Genomic DNA, 17,635 nt, shown 5'->3' on the forward strand with positions numbered 1-17,635 from the left:
CTCTGTGTTGCCTCAACTTCCTGCTTTTCTTTGCTCGTTATTTCATGCACTCTTCTCCCTTCCAGCATAGGGAAGGTCATTCACTTCATTTGCTCTTTCACCACATATTGCTTCAATAATTGTTTCTTTCCTCTGTTGTCTCACAGCATGAGATATAAGCTCTTCAAATCCCAGTATGATGGTTTGGAAATGGTAGAGAGGCCACAACATTTGACATTTGTTCACTCTTAGCCCTCTACTCCCATACTGTCACTGATATGGTGGCAGCTCCCATTATCCTGGACTCTTGCGCTCCTTTGCCGTAACAAAATCCACATGGATCATGTTCAGCTCTGGCTCCTTTGCTTATCTTTCCATTTTTGGAAGTCTTACAGCCTAGCTGACATCCTTCTTTTCAGTTCCTCCTTCTATTAAACACTTCAGAGAAAGCTGAATTTTGAGTCATATTCCAGTCACATTTATCCACTGCTCCACTCCTCAAGTTTCCCTAGCCTCAATTCCTTTCAAGAGGGGAAAAAAAATTATCACAGGAGAAGTTTGGAGAGAGAAGGGAGCTTTAGGAGGAGGAGATCTGCAAGCTAGGCAGGGAAAAGATAACCATATATTGGCTACTCTTCTCTCATACATCCTCAGTGATCCCATCTCCTTGTATGACTGCCCTTAGCACTTCCCTCTGAATAACTCTTCTAGCCTCCAGTTCCTTTAGTTCTTCCTCTCAACACCAGCAGGTTTTTATTTTTCTCCCACGTACCATGAAGATGATTAAAAGAACTTGTGCTGCTTCAGCTGTTTTTTTTTGTTTTGTTTTTTTTTAATCTCGATCACTGTTGGAAAAACTTTGCTCCAATTACAGCAACTCCTACCAGTTACATTTTCAGCCTCTATATTCCAGCTAAAATACTTCTAAGTCCAATAATTCATTCCCTGCCAAGCCAGGACCAGTGCTCCATCTTCATCTTCATCCTTCTCAGGCAACCCTTCTATTCTTGAAATGGGACAGGACACTATTAATCCATCCTTTCATCCTATCTTTTCACGTCATACCCATAGCAGATCATCTTCATTTTCCACCGAGGCTATACTCTCCGATCTCTTCCTCAGTATCTTATCTCTGGAATCCCATGTGCAAAACAAGTTCAGCTCCCATCACTGCACTGACTACTCAGATCTGTGTCTCTGCTCGAAGTCTGTCTCCTACTGTTTAAAGGACAGTCTCAGTCTGACATCTTTGTCAATGCTGAGATGTCAGCTCAAGCTAAGTGGAACTAAAAAAGAGCTCATTTCTTCCCCCAGAGCCTTCCACAGTTGCCTTTATCACCACAGACCATTTATCACCAGTGCCACATGTCTCTCCAACTCACAACCTGCACAGCAGTTTTGATTTTGAACTCTTCTCACAGAGGCTACAGCTAAACCCTGCAGTGTTTTTCAGAGTTTCTATTCACCTGCACAGTTGACATTAGTCTAAAAACTCAGTTTTGTATCTTTGTCTTCATTACTGTAATGTCCTTCTCCTCTGGATTTGAGGGACAGAGTATTTTCCCCTTACTTGTAACACTTCTGGGCATACATGCATTGATTCTTTTCTCAATGTCATTTCAATTGCAAGCCTTTTTGTATCTTTCCCACCTTTTACTCTGCATAAACATAAGCCACCTGCTTTTTATGGCAACTGTCTAATGTCCCATTTCCTATCCTATTTCTTATTCAACTTCTTAATTAGCTATTAGACAAAAAAGGGTTATCATTACTTTTTCTAAAAGAAAAAAAAAAAACACGCGCGCGCACACACACACACACACACAGAGCAGCATAGCTGATGTGTCCTCCCCCACCCCACCCAACTTTGTAGAAACAGCTACAAGCCACATCTCTCTCCCTCCCTCCAAGAACATTCCCTTTAAAATATTCTTTTACCATGAAGTACAAAATCCATCATGACGGGACGATCACTTGTGCACTGAAGTCACCAGGCATTCTGCCAGCTATATAGTGGTCACATTTCTCTTTTACAAAATCTGTTACCTCAGTCGTAGTTAGCAGATTTCTGAGATAGAGTTATCTTCTTGACCTTCCTATATAGCACATCAGGAAACCTGGACTCCATCAGGGTTCCCACATGCTTTGGTAGTATATGAATATTGTAGTTCTTCACCCAAAGAAGCCTCTTTCTACTTCCCAGCAAATACAGCCATTTTAGAGCTCTGAAGCCTGCCAGGGAGGTTTGATTACGCCGGGCCAAACTGGCAACAACCAAGTGCTTAGATGGAGATGGATCAATGCAAGCAGAAAATTCACTGTCTTCTCTTTGGTGATGATTATGGGTCAGATGGCCAGGACCATCATCACTGTAAAGCAGAACCGCCTTGAAGCTGTAAGCTTATTAAAATCAAATTCAGTAACAGGCTGTATCAATATCAAGAAATAGAATTATCCTCCTCCATCACCCACAGTCAACCTACCACCAAACCTGTCCACTCTCTACTTTGTCCTCCAAAATTTGCAAACAGCACTTTGGAAGTCATTTTTCAGATATTATTGCTCAAATGTGTGCCACAGTCAAAATCCTGAAGTACAGCACTGTTGCAGGTACGAATGGAAACACTAAGTGAAAGATTCACACAGATCAGATCTTCTCCATCAAGTTTATCAAAGCCAACAATCATCTTCCATATTTCAAACAGACAGGAGGAGAGGTTAAGGTAACTGAGTTTGAACTACCCAATCTTTAAATCTGATCTTGTAGACTTGTCAAGACAGACCTGACCAACATCATTTGCAAGGCTCTTTAAAATATCTCCTGCTTCCACCACTGCATGTTACATTCCACACCAATGGGTGCAGAAGTTGGCTCTGCTATTTTTTGTTCATTGCTCGGGGAAAAGCGTGTCTCTAGCTTCCAAATCCTTAACCTTGTTTTCCTAGAATTTGACAAATTATTTTTAAAAGACACAAGGATTTTGTGCACTTGTTTAACTAGTGAAAGATGCTCTAAAAAGAGAAAGCATCTCTCTATTTACCACTGAACTAGTAAACTAAACTAATCTAACAGGTGAAACTATCCTATAAGCCCTTAAGAAATGATCACATCTCAAAACTTGGCTCTTCACTTGTTTCTCAGCTATGAAGCAACAGTCATTAGGCACATTGGACAACAGAATATGATAGCAGTCTCGCTCTTCAGAGTTACAAAGACTGAACCAAGAATGCAGGTACTCATTAAAAGCAAGGTTATTCAGGACAGACAGCAAACAAACACTCATAACTACAGAAATTGTCTCTAGGTATTATGGTTATTTTTATTTAGCTTCCTTTGATATTAAGAGGCTTCAGCCACAAAGACAAGCTTACAGTTTTCCCAAGTGTTGCATGAACAACTGCAATATTGCACTGCTAGGTGAACTATAGTTATATATTTGAAATGGGGTATGCCTTAATCAAAAAGAGAAATATTAGAGAATCTTAGAGAAGATGGCCAGCCACTGTCTAAGGGGTCTCCTCTGCAGTTGTCCTCACAGAGGCATCTTTGGCTTAGTCAACTGAGACTCACTGTTGATAAAATACTCATTGGAGCAATCCCAGTTCTGATGGTCTATTAAGTCAATTTTTCCAGTAGTCTCCTCCACATTAGGCAAAGCTGCTTATGATTCTTCTAAAAGTCATCAGAATAGTTTATGCTGAGATTTACTTTTCAGGTCAATATGTTCAACCAGAAATGAAGGATCAGCATGAGAAACAGTAGCCAAGGTCTCAGCTCCCTTCTAATTTAGGCCATGGATTTCTTGTTCTGCCCTGAGGACATTTACCTGGTGTATCACAAATTCAGCTTGGAAAACATGAAATCAAGATACTTGTAAAGGAGCTGAGATCCATGAACAGAGGTACAGCAAGAGTAAGTATTATTGGTGCTTTGCTTGATGCCCCAACTACGGAATCAGCCGCATCAAATTCTTATAGATGCTTTAGTCCAGAAGCTGATAACATCTTAACCTGTTCTACTAATTTTTCCTCAGTGATCAGAGAGCAATCCTTTCCTGCCTATACTGGAGACTGGGACACCAACCAGCAACTCAGGGATTTTCCAAATCAAACAGTATTTTTCTGTTCAACAGCCCTTAAGAGGTTTTCTTTTCATGACCACGTAAGTTCATAAGCATTCAAGAAGATAAACAGTTCCTGTTGACACGGTCAAACTGAAACAGTTACAAATGCCAGATAACAAGCCCATTCCCATTCAACGTGCAAGTTCATTCAAAGTGTAAAGAGTAGCTGAAATGTCTGATAGCCACTGTTTTATCTCAAATTCTGCTGTATAAACAATCACTAACAAAGACAGCAGACAATTCCTATTTTCTGGCATTCATCTCTATGCCCAAGATTAAAGAAGGGCTACACAGAAGAAGATGCACAGAACACCTTAAGAGAGTCTCCCTGAAACACAGTTTCTCCCACAAAGAATTTCATTAAGCCTTCTTAACTGAAGAACTGAGGAAAGCTAACTAAGTATGTTCCACATGTGGCAGAGATGCTGAAGAAGGCATCCTACCATCACAAACATTTCCTAGAGTTATTATGGTGACCCAATAAAACTGCATCTATCACAATGCGTGCTAAAGTAGTAAGAATATCAAGGATCAGTAGGTGGAGGCAAACAAAAATTCATGGTCCAGATAATTGAGACACATACCTCACTGCCTGGAATAAAGTTTCCTTCTAGTTTAGCACTGGTTAGTATTACTAATTCAAGTGAAATGTTGTTAAAGATATTAAGCACGCTGCCAGCTGCTGATGGTGTGCAGCGCTGTCTTGTCTAAATCTAGCATTAGCAGTGTGGAAGCTATCGATTTTCCTAACAAACTAGACAGCAGAATTTAGGATGTGGATTAGGTGCAGATTACACAAGAGGATACAGCACGAAAGGCTACGTATCAACCAGGCACAGGTAGGTTTGTTTTTTATTATTATTATTAAAAAAAAAAACAACAACAAAAAATCCAAAGTTAAGACCAACTCAGTGACAGCACATTTCAGTAACAGTCACCCACTCGGTCAGCATTCCTGACCAACATCATGCCCATCTCTCACCAAGTACTAGTGCTTTCTCCACTCTGAAATGCAAATACATTTTTTCTGCGTAGAGGGACCTGGTGAAAACCCGTTAAATAAAATTCCATACCTTAACAGAACAAGGGGGAGAAACAGATCGGCTAGAATCAAGCCATTCCAATTACTAGCCTTCCCAACTAGCAATCTACCCAGTAATAGGGCCAGTCTGTTCTCATGTGACTGCAGACTTTTCGGTCTTTCAGCAGTTCAAGTAAATCCCAAATTCTTCAAAGACGATACATCCTCTACTGCTTGAGCAAATTCTGACTACTTGCAGCCTGCTCTGGAATTTTCTTCATCGTAGTCTTTCACTCACTGGCTAACCAAACTTGATAGCAAACCAGTAAGCTCATAACTAGCTAAGACGTGCAGTAGTATAACCACAAAACCAGAAGAAAAACCCCATGCTACGTATTTCAAAGCATTGTTTCATGAGAATTTCCATCAGTGGTGCTGCCAATTTAAATAGCTCCCATGCTCACTTCCAAATCCAATTCATCATGTTGTACTGTAACTAATCCATGTTCAAAACAGCCCTTTTTTGTTGTTTTCTTTTAAACCAGATCAACTCCCTAACCCAGTCTACTGTACAACATATTTGTACAAGCATGGCTGAGCAATGTTAGGAACAAGTGACTAGTAGCTGCTTCAGATGGCTCTTCCCACGAATGCTTCCGGTTCTGGAATTGTTTATGGTCTCCCTTGCAGCACACTCTACATTACCTCCCCGCTTGCACATATGAGGCAGCATTCTCTTCCAAGTAGGGCACCCCCTTCATTCATGCCTATGCTGAACTCTATCAACCAGCAGGGTATGCAGCATTTCCATGCAGCTACCATCTTATTACCTTCCACACTAAAAAAAAATCAAGTAATCTTATAGGATCACTTTCTGTGAGAAAACTGCATCATATTTAACTATTTAAAGAAATCCTGTTGGACATACAGCTTTGTAGAATTTATTACCAAGAGAGAACCTTGTTCACCATCACTGCACTTGAGTGCACTAGATCTTTTCAGTAACTTCTTTATGTAACTGCTGGCAAACAGCCATTTGAAGATAAACATCAGCAGCTCTGGCTATTTCATCCCCCTGGATTACATCTGCCCTCATTCGCCCCAGACTTGAGAAGTCAAAATATTTAGGAAAGTGCCACCAGACACCACCCACACAACTGCTGCACTGCCCAGAGTATAACCCACACTTAAGATCAGAATCTTAATCTGATCTTAAACACTAAAGAGAGGGAGAGACTAATGTTTCAGGGCAAGTCCCCTTAAAATTAGGTGTACAAACCATCAGCAAGTATGCTGCAAAGCATCTCTTTCTGTAGGACTGGAAGTAAAAGTTCATAAGAACAATCAGTCTTCCTGTTTTCCTTATATCACTTTAAGCCAAAACCTAGCAGCAGCATTAACTGGAAACTACTAACTCAATAACAGTTAAACAAAAATACAGGGGCTAAAAGAAATGGTAGCAAAGGAAAACAAGATAAAACATATTTGATATAAACATCCTTTATGAAAAAATAGCTTATTTAGAACAACTAGCAGAATGATTCTGCCACTTTAAGAGGGAGCATTCGTGCTGTGGTCCAGGGTGCTGCTAAAACCTATTCTGAGTAAATACTTGCTCTCGTAAATAACTGATGTTCAGAGATAAATCATTGCTTGAAATTATATTCCCCAAACTTCTCCAGCAGCAAAGACAGATCTGAAGTTCCTGTCCTCTCCTGCAATAACTGTTTACTCTTACATGAAACATATTCCTGGGATAGAGAAAAGAAAAATAATTGACAACTACTGACTACTCTTAATTTATCAATCACATGTAGGTAGTATAGAGAGACGTTTGCCATGTGATCAAACCATAACACATATTAAACCACACTGAGAGCTCCCCAACAGTCATCAATAATAAGCTTTAGAAAGTACACTTCATGATAATCAGTGCAGCATCATCCTAACAAAATATGAAATCATTAAATGTTATTCAGAAAAAAAAAAGCACAAGAAATCTACCTGGTAAAACTAGGTTTTGTTTGTTTTTTCTGTTTTGTTTTTTTGGTCTTTCATCTAGACAGAAGGTATCCTGTATTGTGTACAAGACATTCACAGCCTACTATTATCAGTCAGGATGATAGAAACTAGTTCACAGATAGACAGTGGAAGAGCTGCTTAATTCATTTCTCATTCAATTGCAAGTCATACAGGGAGCAAAAGGGTCATACACTTCATTACTTAGGGCTAGAGGACTGTTGGATGAATTGAGTTAGAAGAATGTAGCTATTCTACAAGTTGACACTAAATTACATTTTATCACCAATTTAAGCTACACTCTTTTCAAATACTTCAGGAACTTCCTGGTGCTGCAAGTCAGATAGCCGGAGCAGTCCCACCCTCAATCCAACTAGCAGAGTTAAGAGTTTATCCACCTTATTGCCTCTTCTCTGCCCCCTCCACCTGGAGCATGAGCAGACTCAGTTCAGATGAACTAACAGCTTCTGACTGTGTGATTATAGCAATTCCAACTAAGCTTGGCAAAAACACAGAATTAACACTGCAACTCTGACTTACAATGTTATTTGTATGATGCATTTCAAGCTGCAACTGAAATATGCAGGTGAGTTTAATACAGTAATATACATTTAGACTACTTAACCTGTGGATATCCCTCTGCTTGTTATCTGTGTGTCTGTCTTGCTTATCTGTGTGTGTACATGCACAAGTGCAAAAGGAGCAGTAGGAAAAAAGGGGGAAAAAAAAGCAGGCTTGGGCAACAGAAAAAATAGAAATACAAGTTACATACTTTCTAGTGATGTCTGAATGTTCTTTAAGACTTTTGGAGGCAATGAGGTACCACCCTCTTGTTAAAGACAGATGCTGTATCACTAAGCACCAGGGCTTACTGTACTTGGCCTACAAATTTAGCATTGCAAAAAAATCCATTTCCTTGATACTCTGGCTGTTCAAGGCTCAAGTCACCATAAAGGAGGCTATAGCTGGATTAACTCCTTATACCACAAAGGTCCACAGGATCATAAATAAAATATACTTGAGAATGATCTTTCACGCTTATGAATAAACAGAGCAACTGGGTTTTCAGACGACTAAGCATATACAAAATGATCCAACAAATCAAGTATGCAGGTGCACACAAGAAAAAACTTAAAATTTGTTATCTTTACTCAAGTTATGAAGCAGTAGTCACCCTCCTACTTTGGCAAAACAGACTGCAATGTTAAATCAGCCCTGCACAACAAAGCCCATTAAGTAATTTTCCTGTCTCACTGCAGGATACTGGCCAAAGCAGATGGGCATGCTACCAAGTGAATGGAAGGCCAGAAGAAGAGCCACAAACCACATCTCTAAGCTGTGCAGCATGTTACCCAGCACACCTGAGCAACCAAAAGGCAACAGTTCTCTGAGGCTGCTACTTCTGCCCCTTCACTTGCTTGGCAGCTTTCAATTCCTGAACATCTCATTAGGATGAGAAGGCCGCATGAGGAAAGGAACACAGAAAGAGGGACTCTGGAAACTACACGATCTGAAAAGACACACAGAAGCAGAAAAGCAAAGTATCACACAGGGCTCCTTACAACCTTAAATTCTAGTGACGGTTATCTTTCCCCTACAAACCACTAGTCTACCTTGCATATGCAAAAAGGGTTAAGAGTCTGCATACTGACTTCTTACTCCCACAAAAAGATGTAACCCTTGTGCCAACTCTGCACAAAGAATAAAAAAGAGTGCCCTTTTAAAAGTAGAATGGAGGATTAAGGATGTGCAGTGCAAATATAGAGAAGAACCATGTGGTGCTAGGGACAGAAATACAGTCCAATGTAGGCAAACTACAGTTTTTAACATCCATCTATCTACTCCTTTAAATTGTAGTCTCCTCTAAAAGACTATCTTGTAGATACACTTATTTTTAAGATATTGTATTTGGTTACATACCTCATATTTTAGGATGGCCTATTATTCCAAACCACCTATAGCGCTATTGTAGTTGTACCCTTTGCTGTAGTGAGGGAAAATATGCACCTTCTTTCTCTGTTCATACTTCATACTTTTTTTTTTTTTTTGAATAACTTAGTTTCACTGTAAGCTATGCATGTGTACCATATCACCTTATTTTGATCTAAATATTAAGTTTCCTCTGCAGGTATACAGGAAGCATTAGTAATTCATACTTACGTTTACTGCAAAATGCAGCATTTTTAGATTAAACAAATCCAAAGAACAATACTTTTGTTGTTTGGATACAGTTTTTCAGAATTGAATACAATTCTTCAGAAAGAAGAAGTAGGTTTCTTACACACTCTGCACAATCCCTTATTAACCCCCTTCTCAACTGGAATTGCAGCTTTTCAAAAGTTTCCACACATCATATGAAATTAGGGAAGCTTGATACCTCCTTACGATTCTTAATGATTTACCTCTGCAAAATCTCACTCAATGGACAAGTACTGCCAATCAAAAATATCTTTAGGTGATATACAAACTGATGGTCTCTATCTCATATCTGTATGCACGTAGATAACTTGGGAAAGCAGAATGATATTTCTGTATTTGATCTCTCACTCTGAAGTGAAATAAACACATTTGTCTTACAAGAACATCATAGGTTAAGGGTTACCCTTGCCCTTTCTACCACAGTCATATACTTAATCTCCATTTATAGAGGTCTTTATCACTTAATTCTAGCTGATGTAATTATTGACAAAATTAAAGGTGCTTGTTTTCTTTTTTTTTGTTTGTTTGTTTGTTTGTTTAAAAAAGTCATTTACCATAACTCCAGCTTCCCTATTAGCAGGTCACCTCCCATGTTGCTTTGTCTTTCCCTGACAAAGCAGGTCAGCATCCCAGGACTTCATAACCAACAACCACTTGAGAAAGAAACAAACTCTCAAACTCTACTGAGATGACGGGGACATCACACCCAGTATATGTTGCACACCAAGTCTTGGCAAAATCTGCACCTCCAAAAGAGCAGCATGCTCAGCACAGCTCTGCTCTACAGCAAATTTCAATTACAGCTTATTGTGTACTTGACGTGCATCTTCCCTCACACTTTGGCACAAGGACCGAACTTCCTATTCTCTTTAACAAATACATAAAACATAATACACCTAAAGCACATCACGTTCTCGAATACACGTTAGACATTTAGCTTTTGATCTGAAAAGAGAATAAGCAGACTTCTCCAGCCACAAAGAAGATGTACATTGCACTAGCTGAAGATCCACCAAGTAAAACAAGGGAGGTTGATTTTTAACTGAGCTACCTCCTTGGATGGCCTGAGAAAAGCAAAATTGCACCCGATTCTCGAAACCGCTTTTCGTTTCAGCGATCCAGCGACGGCAAGCAGGAAAGGCATTTAGAGATGAGACGGCTCTACCCAGTTTACGAGAGGGACGCGTTACCTCCGGGGCCATCTCCTACCTTTCTCTACGGGGGCTTCCTAACCAAGAGGGACGGACGCTTGGCCGCGGCACCCTGCGCTGCCCGACCACCCCGCGAGGCGCGGCCTGCAAAGCCCCGCGGCCGGGCCCTGCCCCGCGGAGGGGCGAGGAGCGCAGGCCCGGAGCCGCCCCGTCCCCGCCGCCGCCCCGCCGCGTTCGGGCAGCCCGCGGGCCGCCGCCGGCGGATCCCCGCTCCCCACCGCTCATCCCTCACTCACCGGCGCTCAACGCCGCGGCCAGCAGCCACGCCGAGAGCGGGAGCCGCGCCGCAGCGGCGGCCGCCGAACGCCCCGCGCTGCCTCCGGCCGCTGCCATTTTCCTACCGCCACCTCCCCGCGCCCCCATTGTCCGCCCCCGGCCGCGGGCCCGCCCCCTCGCGCCTCGCGGCCGCCGTCCCTCGCGCAGATAGGGCCACGCCGCCGTCACTCGCACACACCTCCTGCGCCCCGTTCGCCCCGCGCCGGCCCCAGGCCCGTTCCTCCCCGGCGATTGGCCGCGGCGCGGGGCCGTCAAGGCTGGGCGCCCTATCCGAGAAGGGGGTGGCTCACCCCGCCCCTCCAGCCGCACACGTGACAGACACTGATTTATCCGCGGGCGGGGCGGGAGCAGCGCACGCTCCCGCGCCTGGGGCGGCGGCGGCACCGTGAGGTCTTTTAATGCTACTCAAAAATTAACCTTCTATTTAAAAGCTTAACTGGGCATCTGTAGAGACGCACTAATGATCATCTGCCTTAAGAATGATAGCCATGCAAACAGAGTTTATTTCTTAGACAAAATCTAAATTAGATTTGTGTCAGTTATTAGAAAAAATAGCACTTTCCTAACTTTCATGACATAAGAGGCCTGAAACAGTTTAGCTTGATCACAGCAGGTAGTCACTCCTCAGATAGCGTATGCTACTTAAGTCGCTTGTAATGCATTAGCAGGCCTCGTTTTCCAGACAAACTGTACTAAGAGTACACTGCCACACTGTTTTGGTGCCCCCAGTCTCTGCAGTCATTTGCAAGTTCCCCTGTATACAGGTTACGGTATCTGCTAACAAACACCCAACCAGGGTTTCTTCCAAGCCACCCAAGGAAGCAGGAGAGCACTGCTGCAGAGTCTGTGAGCAGAGAAGACAGCAGGTTCCCCCAGCCTCCACTTAGATTGCTTTTGTTCTTCCCTGTTGACTCGGAGAGCCTGTTCGGTGTTTCCCATGAGTACAAATTCCTTTCCTGCTATGCTGATAGTATAACTAGGGTTGCCTTTTGCCTGGAAAGAGCTGATTGGAATTTCCCTCCAATAGACCTGAGACCACGCTTTTACAGTTCTTTCCTTATCTGGTGGTTTTACTTCCTCTGTTTTGGGAACCTCTTTGTGTATGTTTCTTTTCTTTACTTAGCTATGTATTTTAATGAAGCTGCACAAGCTTAGTCATATCACAAGACTATTGCTCACTGCATGAGACTTCATAGACCTAAAATATACGCAGTTAGCTCCAGCCCTGTGCACCATTGTAACTAGTCCTCTCACACGCAAGCATTACTAGTATTTTTCCGCTGTTCTCTGACCACACGTAACAAATACAGCTATGCTAGCATGTGCTAAGCAGTCATGTCACAAGACTACTACTGGGGGCATGTGGGCCATGATGAAGCAAATCCCAAGGATCACAGACCTCAAACTGAGAAACACTGCTAGATTATTTTCCTACTCTCATGCAAGACACCACATTCACAACTCTTGTGGGATTTAAAATGAAATGGCTTAAGCATTCATTATTTATGCCCTCAGAGGAAACTCTGGAATATGCCCATCAGCTAAGTCCTGAACATATTTGCTAGAAACCCAGACTACCAGAAATCCAGGAGAGCATTTGAGAATAAAGGTCAACAAAGGCAATTCTTTGTATCATAGGTAATTCTTCCTTGTTTGGCTGCCAGCTCATTTAGTACCTCTGACTTCCCTTGTAGATTAGGCTTTAGCCAATCTATCAAGATCTGTACTCTCCAAGTGGAGCAGAAATTGATATGCAGTAATAAGCCTTTCATCTCAAACTCTTTTACTTCAATACTCCCTTAGAGCTCTTCTCTTATGTGGAAACTTTAGCCATTCCCCTAGAATCAGGAGACCAAAGTACTCAACTATGGAAAAGAGAACATCAGTACCAAAGTTCACTAAGAGCCTTCAGTACTACTCATGCCTTCTCTTTTTATATGCTAATAACCCTGATCCAGTCACATGTGTCCCTTTGTCAGAGGAATTCTACATTTTCTCCCTTCCCTGATAGGGCTGAGATAAGGTTGTCACAGGTACAGCCCTGCAGATGGCTAATTCATCAGAGTAAGAATACCACTGTGCAACACACACAATAGCTGGGACATACTTATTGTAGATCAGTTTCTTTTTAGATAGTAATGGTTGAATTAGGATCTTCTGCTATTTTCAGAACAGGAAGGAAAGCTCTGGAATACAGTTCTTAATTTGCCCTGAGGGCCTCTTTCCCCCTAGCTGTTGCAGTTCCACCCTCTATCTAGAGATAATATTGATACTTACCAGATTTCTCTGTAATTCAGCTCATTTAGCCACAGGTAAACCCATCTCTTCTGTGTGAGTGTGAAGTGGTGAGGAGTTCCTTTTCTTCCAGATGAATCTGTTCCCTTTCAGGTCAGGCAAGGAACAGTGACAGAGCAGGACTGCTCAGACTGAAGGGTGACACAGACCACAGCAGCCTCCCTGCAGGTTGCTATGAAGTTGCCTAATTGGTTTCCAAACTTTCTTACACAGGCTGCAAAATCAGCATTCAGTTCCACAAGAAAAAAAATGCTTTTGTGTCCTTTTTGCTTCTGCTTAGTCAGAAAAGGAAAAATTAAAAAAAAAAAGTGTAATTGGGGAAGAGGTTACATCATTTTTTTCCATGGTTGCTACTTATGATAGAAATTCAGACCTTCTTTCTTCATTACCCTGCTTTTTCGGGGGGCTCTCTACTAGCCTACCAGAAAGCAAGTAGCACTGTGATGTCAAAAATGGTAACAGAGTAACATCTTTTAAGAGCTGAGGTAAATATACCCAGATTGGTTTTGATTGTTTTCTATTTTAAATTGCATCCCTTTACCTCATTTTTTTGAGGAGAAGATGAGAGAAAAGCTTGTTTTGTTTTAAAGCTGAAAAGGCTCTTGCTTTAATTTTCAGGTCCAGAATTATATGAATTTAAAATGAAATGTTCTGAGACATCGTTACAAAGTGAACACTCCTTAAGGAATTGTATGGTAGGTGTTTTTGGACAGCTGCGTCCAGATATACATTCTTGGAAAAACAAAACAAAACCTAATGTGCTCATTTTTCATTTTGAAACAATAAGAGAAGAGCAAAATGAGTGAGAAAGAGCAAAATAAAGTATTGTCTCTCTTGCAAGACTAATTTTTCTTCTTCAGGTTGTGAAAAAATTGTGACTAGCAGCTAATGTTACATTTACGTTTACTCTGGTTAAATAGAAATGCAGTAGTTCTTTCAAAACCCAGAGCTGGCAGCATAGTAATTACATATCGTACTTGTTCTGTAAGTATTTGTCTTCTGTAATTAGCTTAGGAAGAATGGCTGAGATCAGTCAGTGTTCAAGAAGAAGTATTCTGAGGAAAGCTTACAATGAAAACAAGATGCTAATGATTAGGCATTCCTGTGCTGAACTGATGCTAAGGAACAACTTGAGCCATAAATATTCTTGATAACCTTGATCCATAAAAACCCATAAAATGAAAGTAATTATTTTTCCTGTCTCTCCCTTCTACCCTCTCACCAGCTTCGTGGAACAGAAACAAACTTATTTCCCAGACTGTTACAATACAGAGATGATAGCCAAAGGTAGAACTGAACTGTAGCCTAACCAACATCAGTGTCTGTTTTAAGACGACTGATACTTAAGTAAGTCTGCATAAGAATGACACAAGCAGGAAAATAATGTAACTACTGCTTAGGTGTGGTACAGTTTTAAATTATGGAATTGAACAATGATCTTTTTTTCTTCTTTTGATTGGAGTTTGTGGTTTGACTGCTAAGGTTAATGTTATATTATTTGGATAATTGGATTATATATGGATAATATTGTTAGCAGATTTTATGCACAGGTTTAGATAAGTTAGCAACAGTGAATGGAAGAAAGCTCAGGAGCAACAACATGCGCAGTAACGGTGCAGCAACGCTGCATGTACGTCATGAATAACCTGGAGCACTGATTGCAAAAAGCAGGGGAGGTTGTGACTTCGAGAGTGACAGAGCACTGGAACAGGTTGCCCGGAGAGGTGGTGAAGTCTCCTCTGGAGATATTCAAGGCCCGCCTGAATGCAACCCTGTCTACCATGCTGTAGGTGACCCTGCTGAGCAGGGGGGTTGGACTCCATAGGTCCCTTCCAACCTTACTGAATCTATGATTCTAGGTTGTGGAGTTGAGATATATTTGAGCTATCTCAAAAGACTGCCATGGAAGACAGTAACATGTAATCCCTGATCACTCCTGCATGGGCCACCCACCACAGCAGTGAGACTGCTGAGCAGGTGGGGCAGTTAGCCAGACTGCTGTCACACTTACCCTGTCACAGCCACGGGGAGACAAGGGGAGGGAAGCCACAAGGGTGAAGCCTTCCCAAGCAGAGTGGGTGCAGCTCCTGCCTCCATTGCTCCAGACTGAGGCAAAGAATCAGGCTACAGGCCGGAACTGAGTTAACAAATCCTTGGCTACTGCAAAGCACGGTGCCTATTTACTACTTGGCATTTCCATAATGTTGTTTTCAAGCAGCTTCTCTTTCACTTCTATGATGAATTCTAAGCATGACTGTAAGGAGAAAAAAAAAACATTTAAAAAAAAAAAAGTTCAGGCCTGGCAAAAATATCCTTGGTAGCTCTCCGTGTGCGTTTAAGAGCTATTTCTGCTACCAAGGATGGTGTACTGCGGCGCAGGCCCCGTCTCCGCCGAGCGAAGGGGCGAGCCGCGGGCGCGAGAAGGCGCCGCGGACGGTTGGAGCCGGCCGCTAACGGCCGCCGTGCGAGGCCGGGTTGTTGTGGGCCGGGGGGGGGGGGGGGGGGGGGGGGGGTGGGGGGTGGCGCAGCCTAAGCTTCCTCTGCAACGGCGAGGACACGTCTTTCACGGTGGCTCGTTGGTCTAGGGGTATGATTCTCGCTTAGGGTGCGAGAGGTCCCGGGTTCAAATCCCGGACGAGCCCTGTTTTGTAATTTTCTTCCCCCCTCCCACTTTTCTCTTTTTCCCTTTCTTCCCCCGCCGCCCCGCGTTTCTACAAAGCGCGAATAAGCCGAACTACTATTATTCTCCGTGCTTACAGCACAGAAAGCTGTAATGACCACAGAAAACAAAGAGGCATTAAGTATTAACAAGGACAGACATGCTGCATTTCACTGCCCCTTTCTCCCTCCCAGCGACTCCCGTGGGCAAAACGCCGGCGCGACGGCGCGAGCAGGGGCTCTTCCCCAGCCCCCAGAGCCCACACGGCGGCCTTTCCTCCGCAGACCACCACCGTGCCGACAAGCGGGCTACGGCCCCTTTTGTCCTCCCCGGCACCAACACCGCCGCGGCTTCGCGGCAATAAAAACGCCCGCGGACGCGGCAAAATTGAAGGGGGCCCATCGCCCCCCTCTCGCGGCGGGCTCGTCCGGGATTTGAACCCGGGACCTCTCGCACCCGAAGCGAGAATCATACCCCTAGACCAACGAGCCGCTCTCTACTGCCTCCTCCCCAGCTCCGCACTTCACTCTGCGCCCGCCTCCTCCCGCCTGGCCCGAGCCACTTTTCGCGAGCGCCTCCGCCGCTCTGCCCTCCCCCCGCTACGTACCCTAATGGTTCAGCCCACCCCCTCGGAAGATACCATTCCTCTCCCTAACTGGGAGAGGGCTGTGATTCCCCGCCGCCGCCAGACTATCTGGTGGCATCGCCTACATCCAACCCTAGGGCTCCGCCCGGCAGAGCCGATTCCTATCCCTCCTGGGAGGGAGCAGGAGCCCCCACCTCAGGCCTCCCCTAGGCGATACCACTCCGGCACGCTTCCGGGGGGGAGGGGAAGAGCGGAACCACCCTCCCTTCCCCCCCGGCTCACGCTCGCTCTACTCCGGCTGGCTGGGCAGGCGCGGCCGGCGGGACTCCAGCCGGGCGAGCTCACTCGCGGCGGAGCGGAAGGGGGAAAGGGAAGCTGCTGCCCCCTTCTCGCAGCGGCTTTGGTTTAACCCAGCCCGCCGCGGCGCGGGGCCGTTAGGGGCGTGGCGGCCGCAGGTGTGAGGGCGGGCGGCGCGGCCTCGCGTCGGAGGTGGGTGTGGGTCGCTCTGAGGGCTGGAGGGTGGCTTGTCTCCTGTGTGCTAACGCCTCACGCTCGTGTTTCCACAGTTGTGCATGGCCTCCTGCAGCTCCTAGATCTTTCAGAATACCTTATTCCTGCCATCCGTAGCTGCTTTCAGTCCTTACCCGTAGAACTCTTTCCTCTGGCTCCCACTACCATGTAAACAAAGTCCAAACAAAAAATAACCATAAAAATAACAAGATCTCAGCCAAACACAACTGCAACAGTCACTTTGCTCTTCTGCTGCGTTCCTCCCCCCACTTCTTTGTTTATTTTTATTTCTCTAATTTCCTTCTTTCCACTCAGTGTAATGGTCTTCTGGCCAAGGTTTGCACTGCCACTTTGTTTTTTTGTTTGTTTTGTTTTGTTTTGATCTTTTAGGCACCATCCACATCAAAGCTATTATAAAAATTATACTAGAATTGACTTGCTCGGGATGTTTTCCAGCTTAACCAGTATCTAACCTTTACCTGCCTAAGGGATCTGAGGGGCACCTGTGGATCTGAGTGCCTCCAATCTATATGTCAAGCCAAGCTGTAATTTACATTGCAGTCAAAACTTTTTGATCTCACACACCTTGTGGACACAAGACCACACTACCATTTACGAGCCTGAGCCTACATTTTCTGATAGTATGGATGGGACAGAGACGCATGCCTATATGCACCCTCTGCTTTTGCAGTGTCACAATGCTAATGATGGCCAAAGAGCTTTTTTTTTTCCCCTCAAATTCCTCTCATTTGCCCT

General features: G+C 43.8%; 1 protein-coding gene and 2 non-coding genes across 4 annotated transcripts in view; 1 reads left to right on the forward strand and 2 right to left on the reverse strand.

Moving 5' to 3' along the window:
- Positions 1–10,901, reverse strand: part of MPZL1 (myelin protein zero like 1) — a 42,178-nt gene extending 31,277 nt beyond the window's left edge. For both annotated transcript variants that reach the window (XM_062597205.1, XM_062597196.1), the window contains exon 1: positions 10,790–10,901. In XM_062597205.1, coding sequence (XP_062453189.1) covers positions 10,790–10,886 — 97 coding nt within the window. In that variant the 5' untranslated portion in view covers positions 10,887–10,901. The remainder of the gene's footprint in view (positions 1–10,789) is intronic.
- A 4,793-nt stretch (positions 10,902–15,694) lies between these two features.
- On the forward strand, positions 15,695–15,766 carry TRNAP-AGG (transfer RNA proline (anticodon AGG)). Its single transcript has one exon. It is a non-coding gene; the product is annotated as a tRNA-Pro (tRNA).
- A 436-nt stretch (positions 15,767–16,202) lies between these two features.
- On the reverse strand, positions 16,203–16,274 carry TRNAP-CGG (transfer RNA proline (anticodon CGG)). The gene has a single exon. It is a non-coding gene; the product is annotated as a tRNA-Pro (tRNA).
- Positions 16,275–17,635: the final 1,361 nt, after the last annotated feature.

Source organism: Rhea pennata, chromosome 1, assembly GCF_028389875.1.
Source record: "Rhea pennata isolate bPtePen1 chromosome 1, bPtePen1.pri, whole genome shotgun sequence".
Taxonomy (NCBI): Eukaryota; Metazoa; Chordata; class Aves; order Rheiformes; family Rheidae; genus Rhea; species Rhea pennata.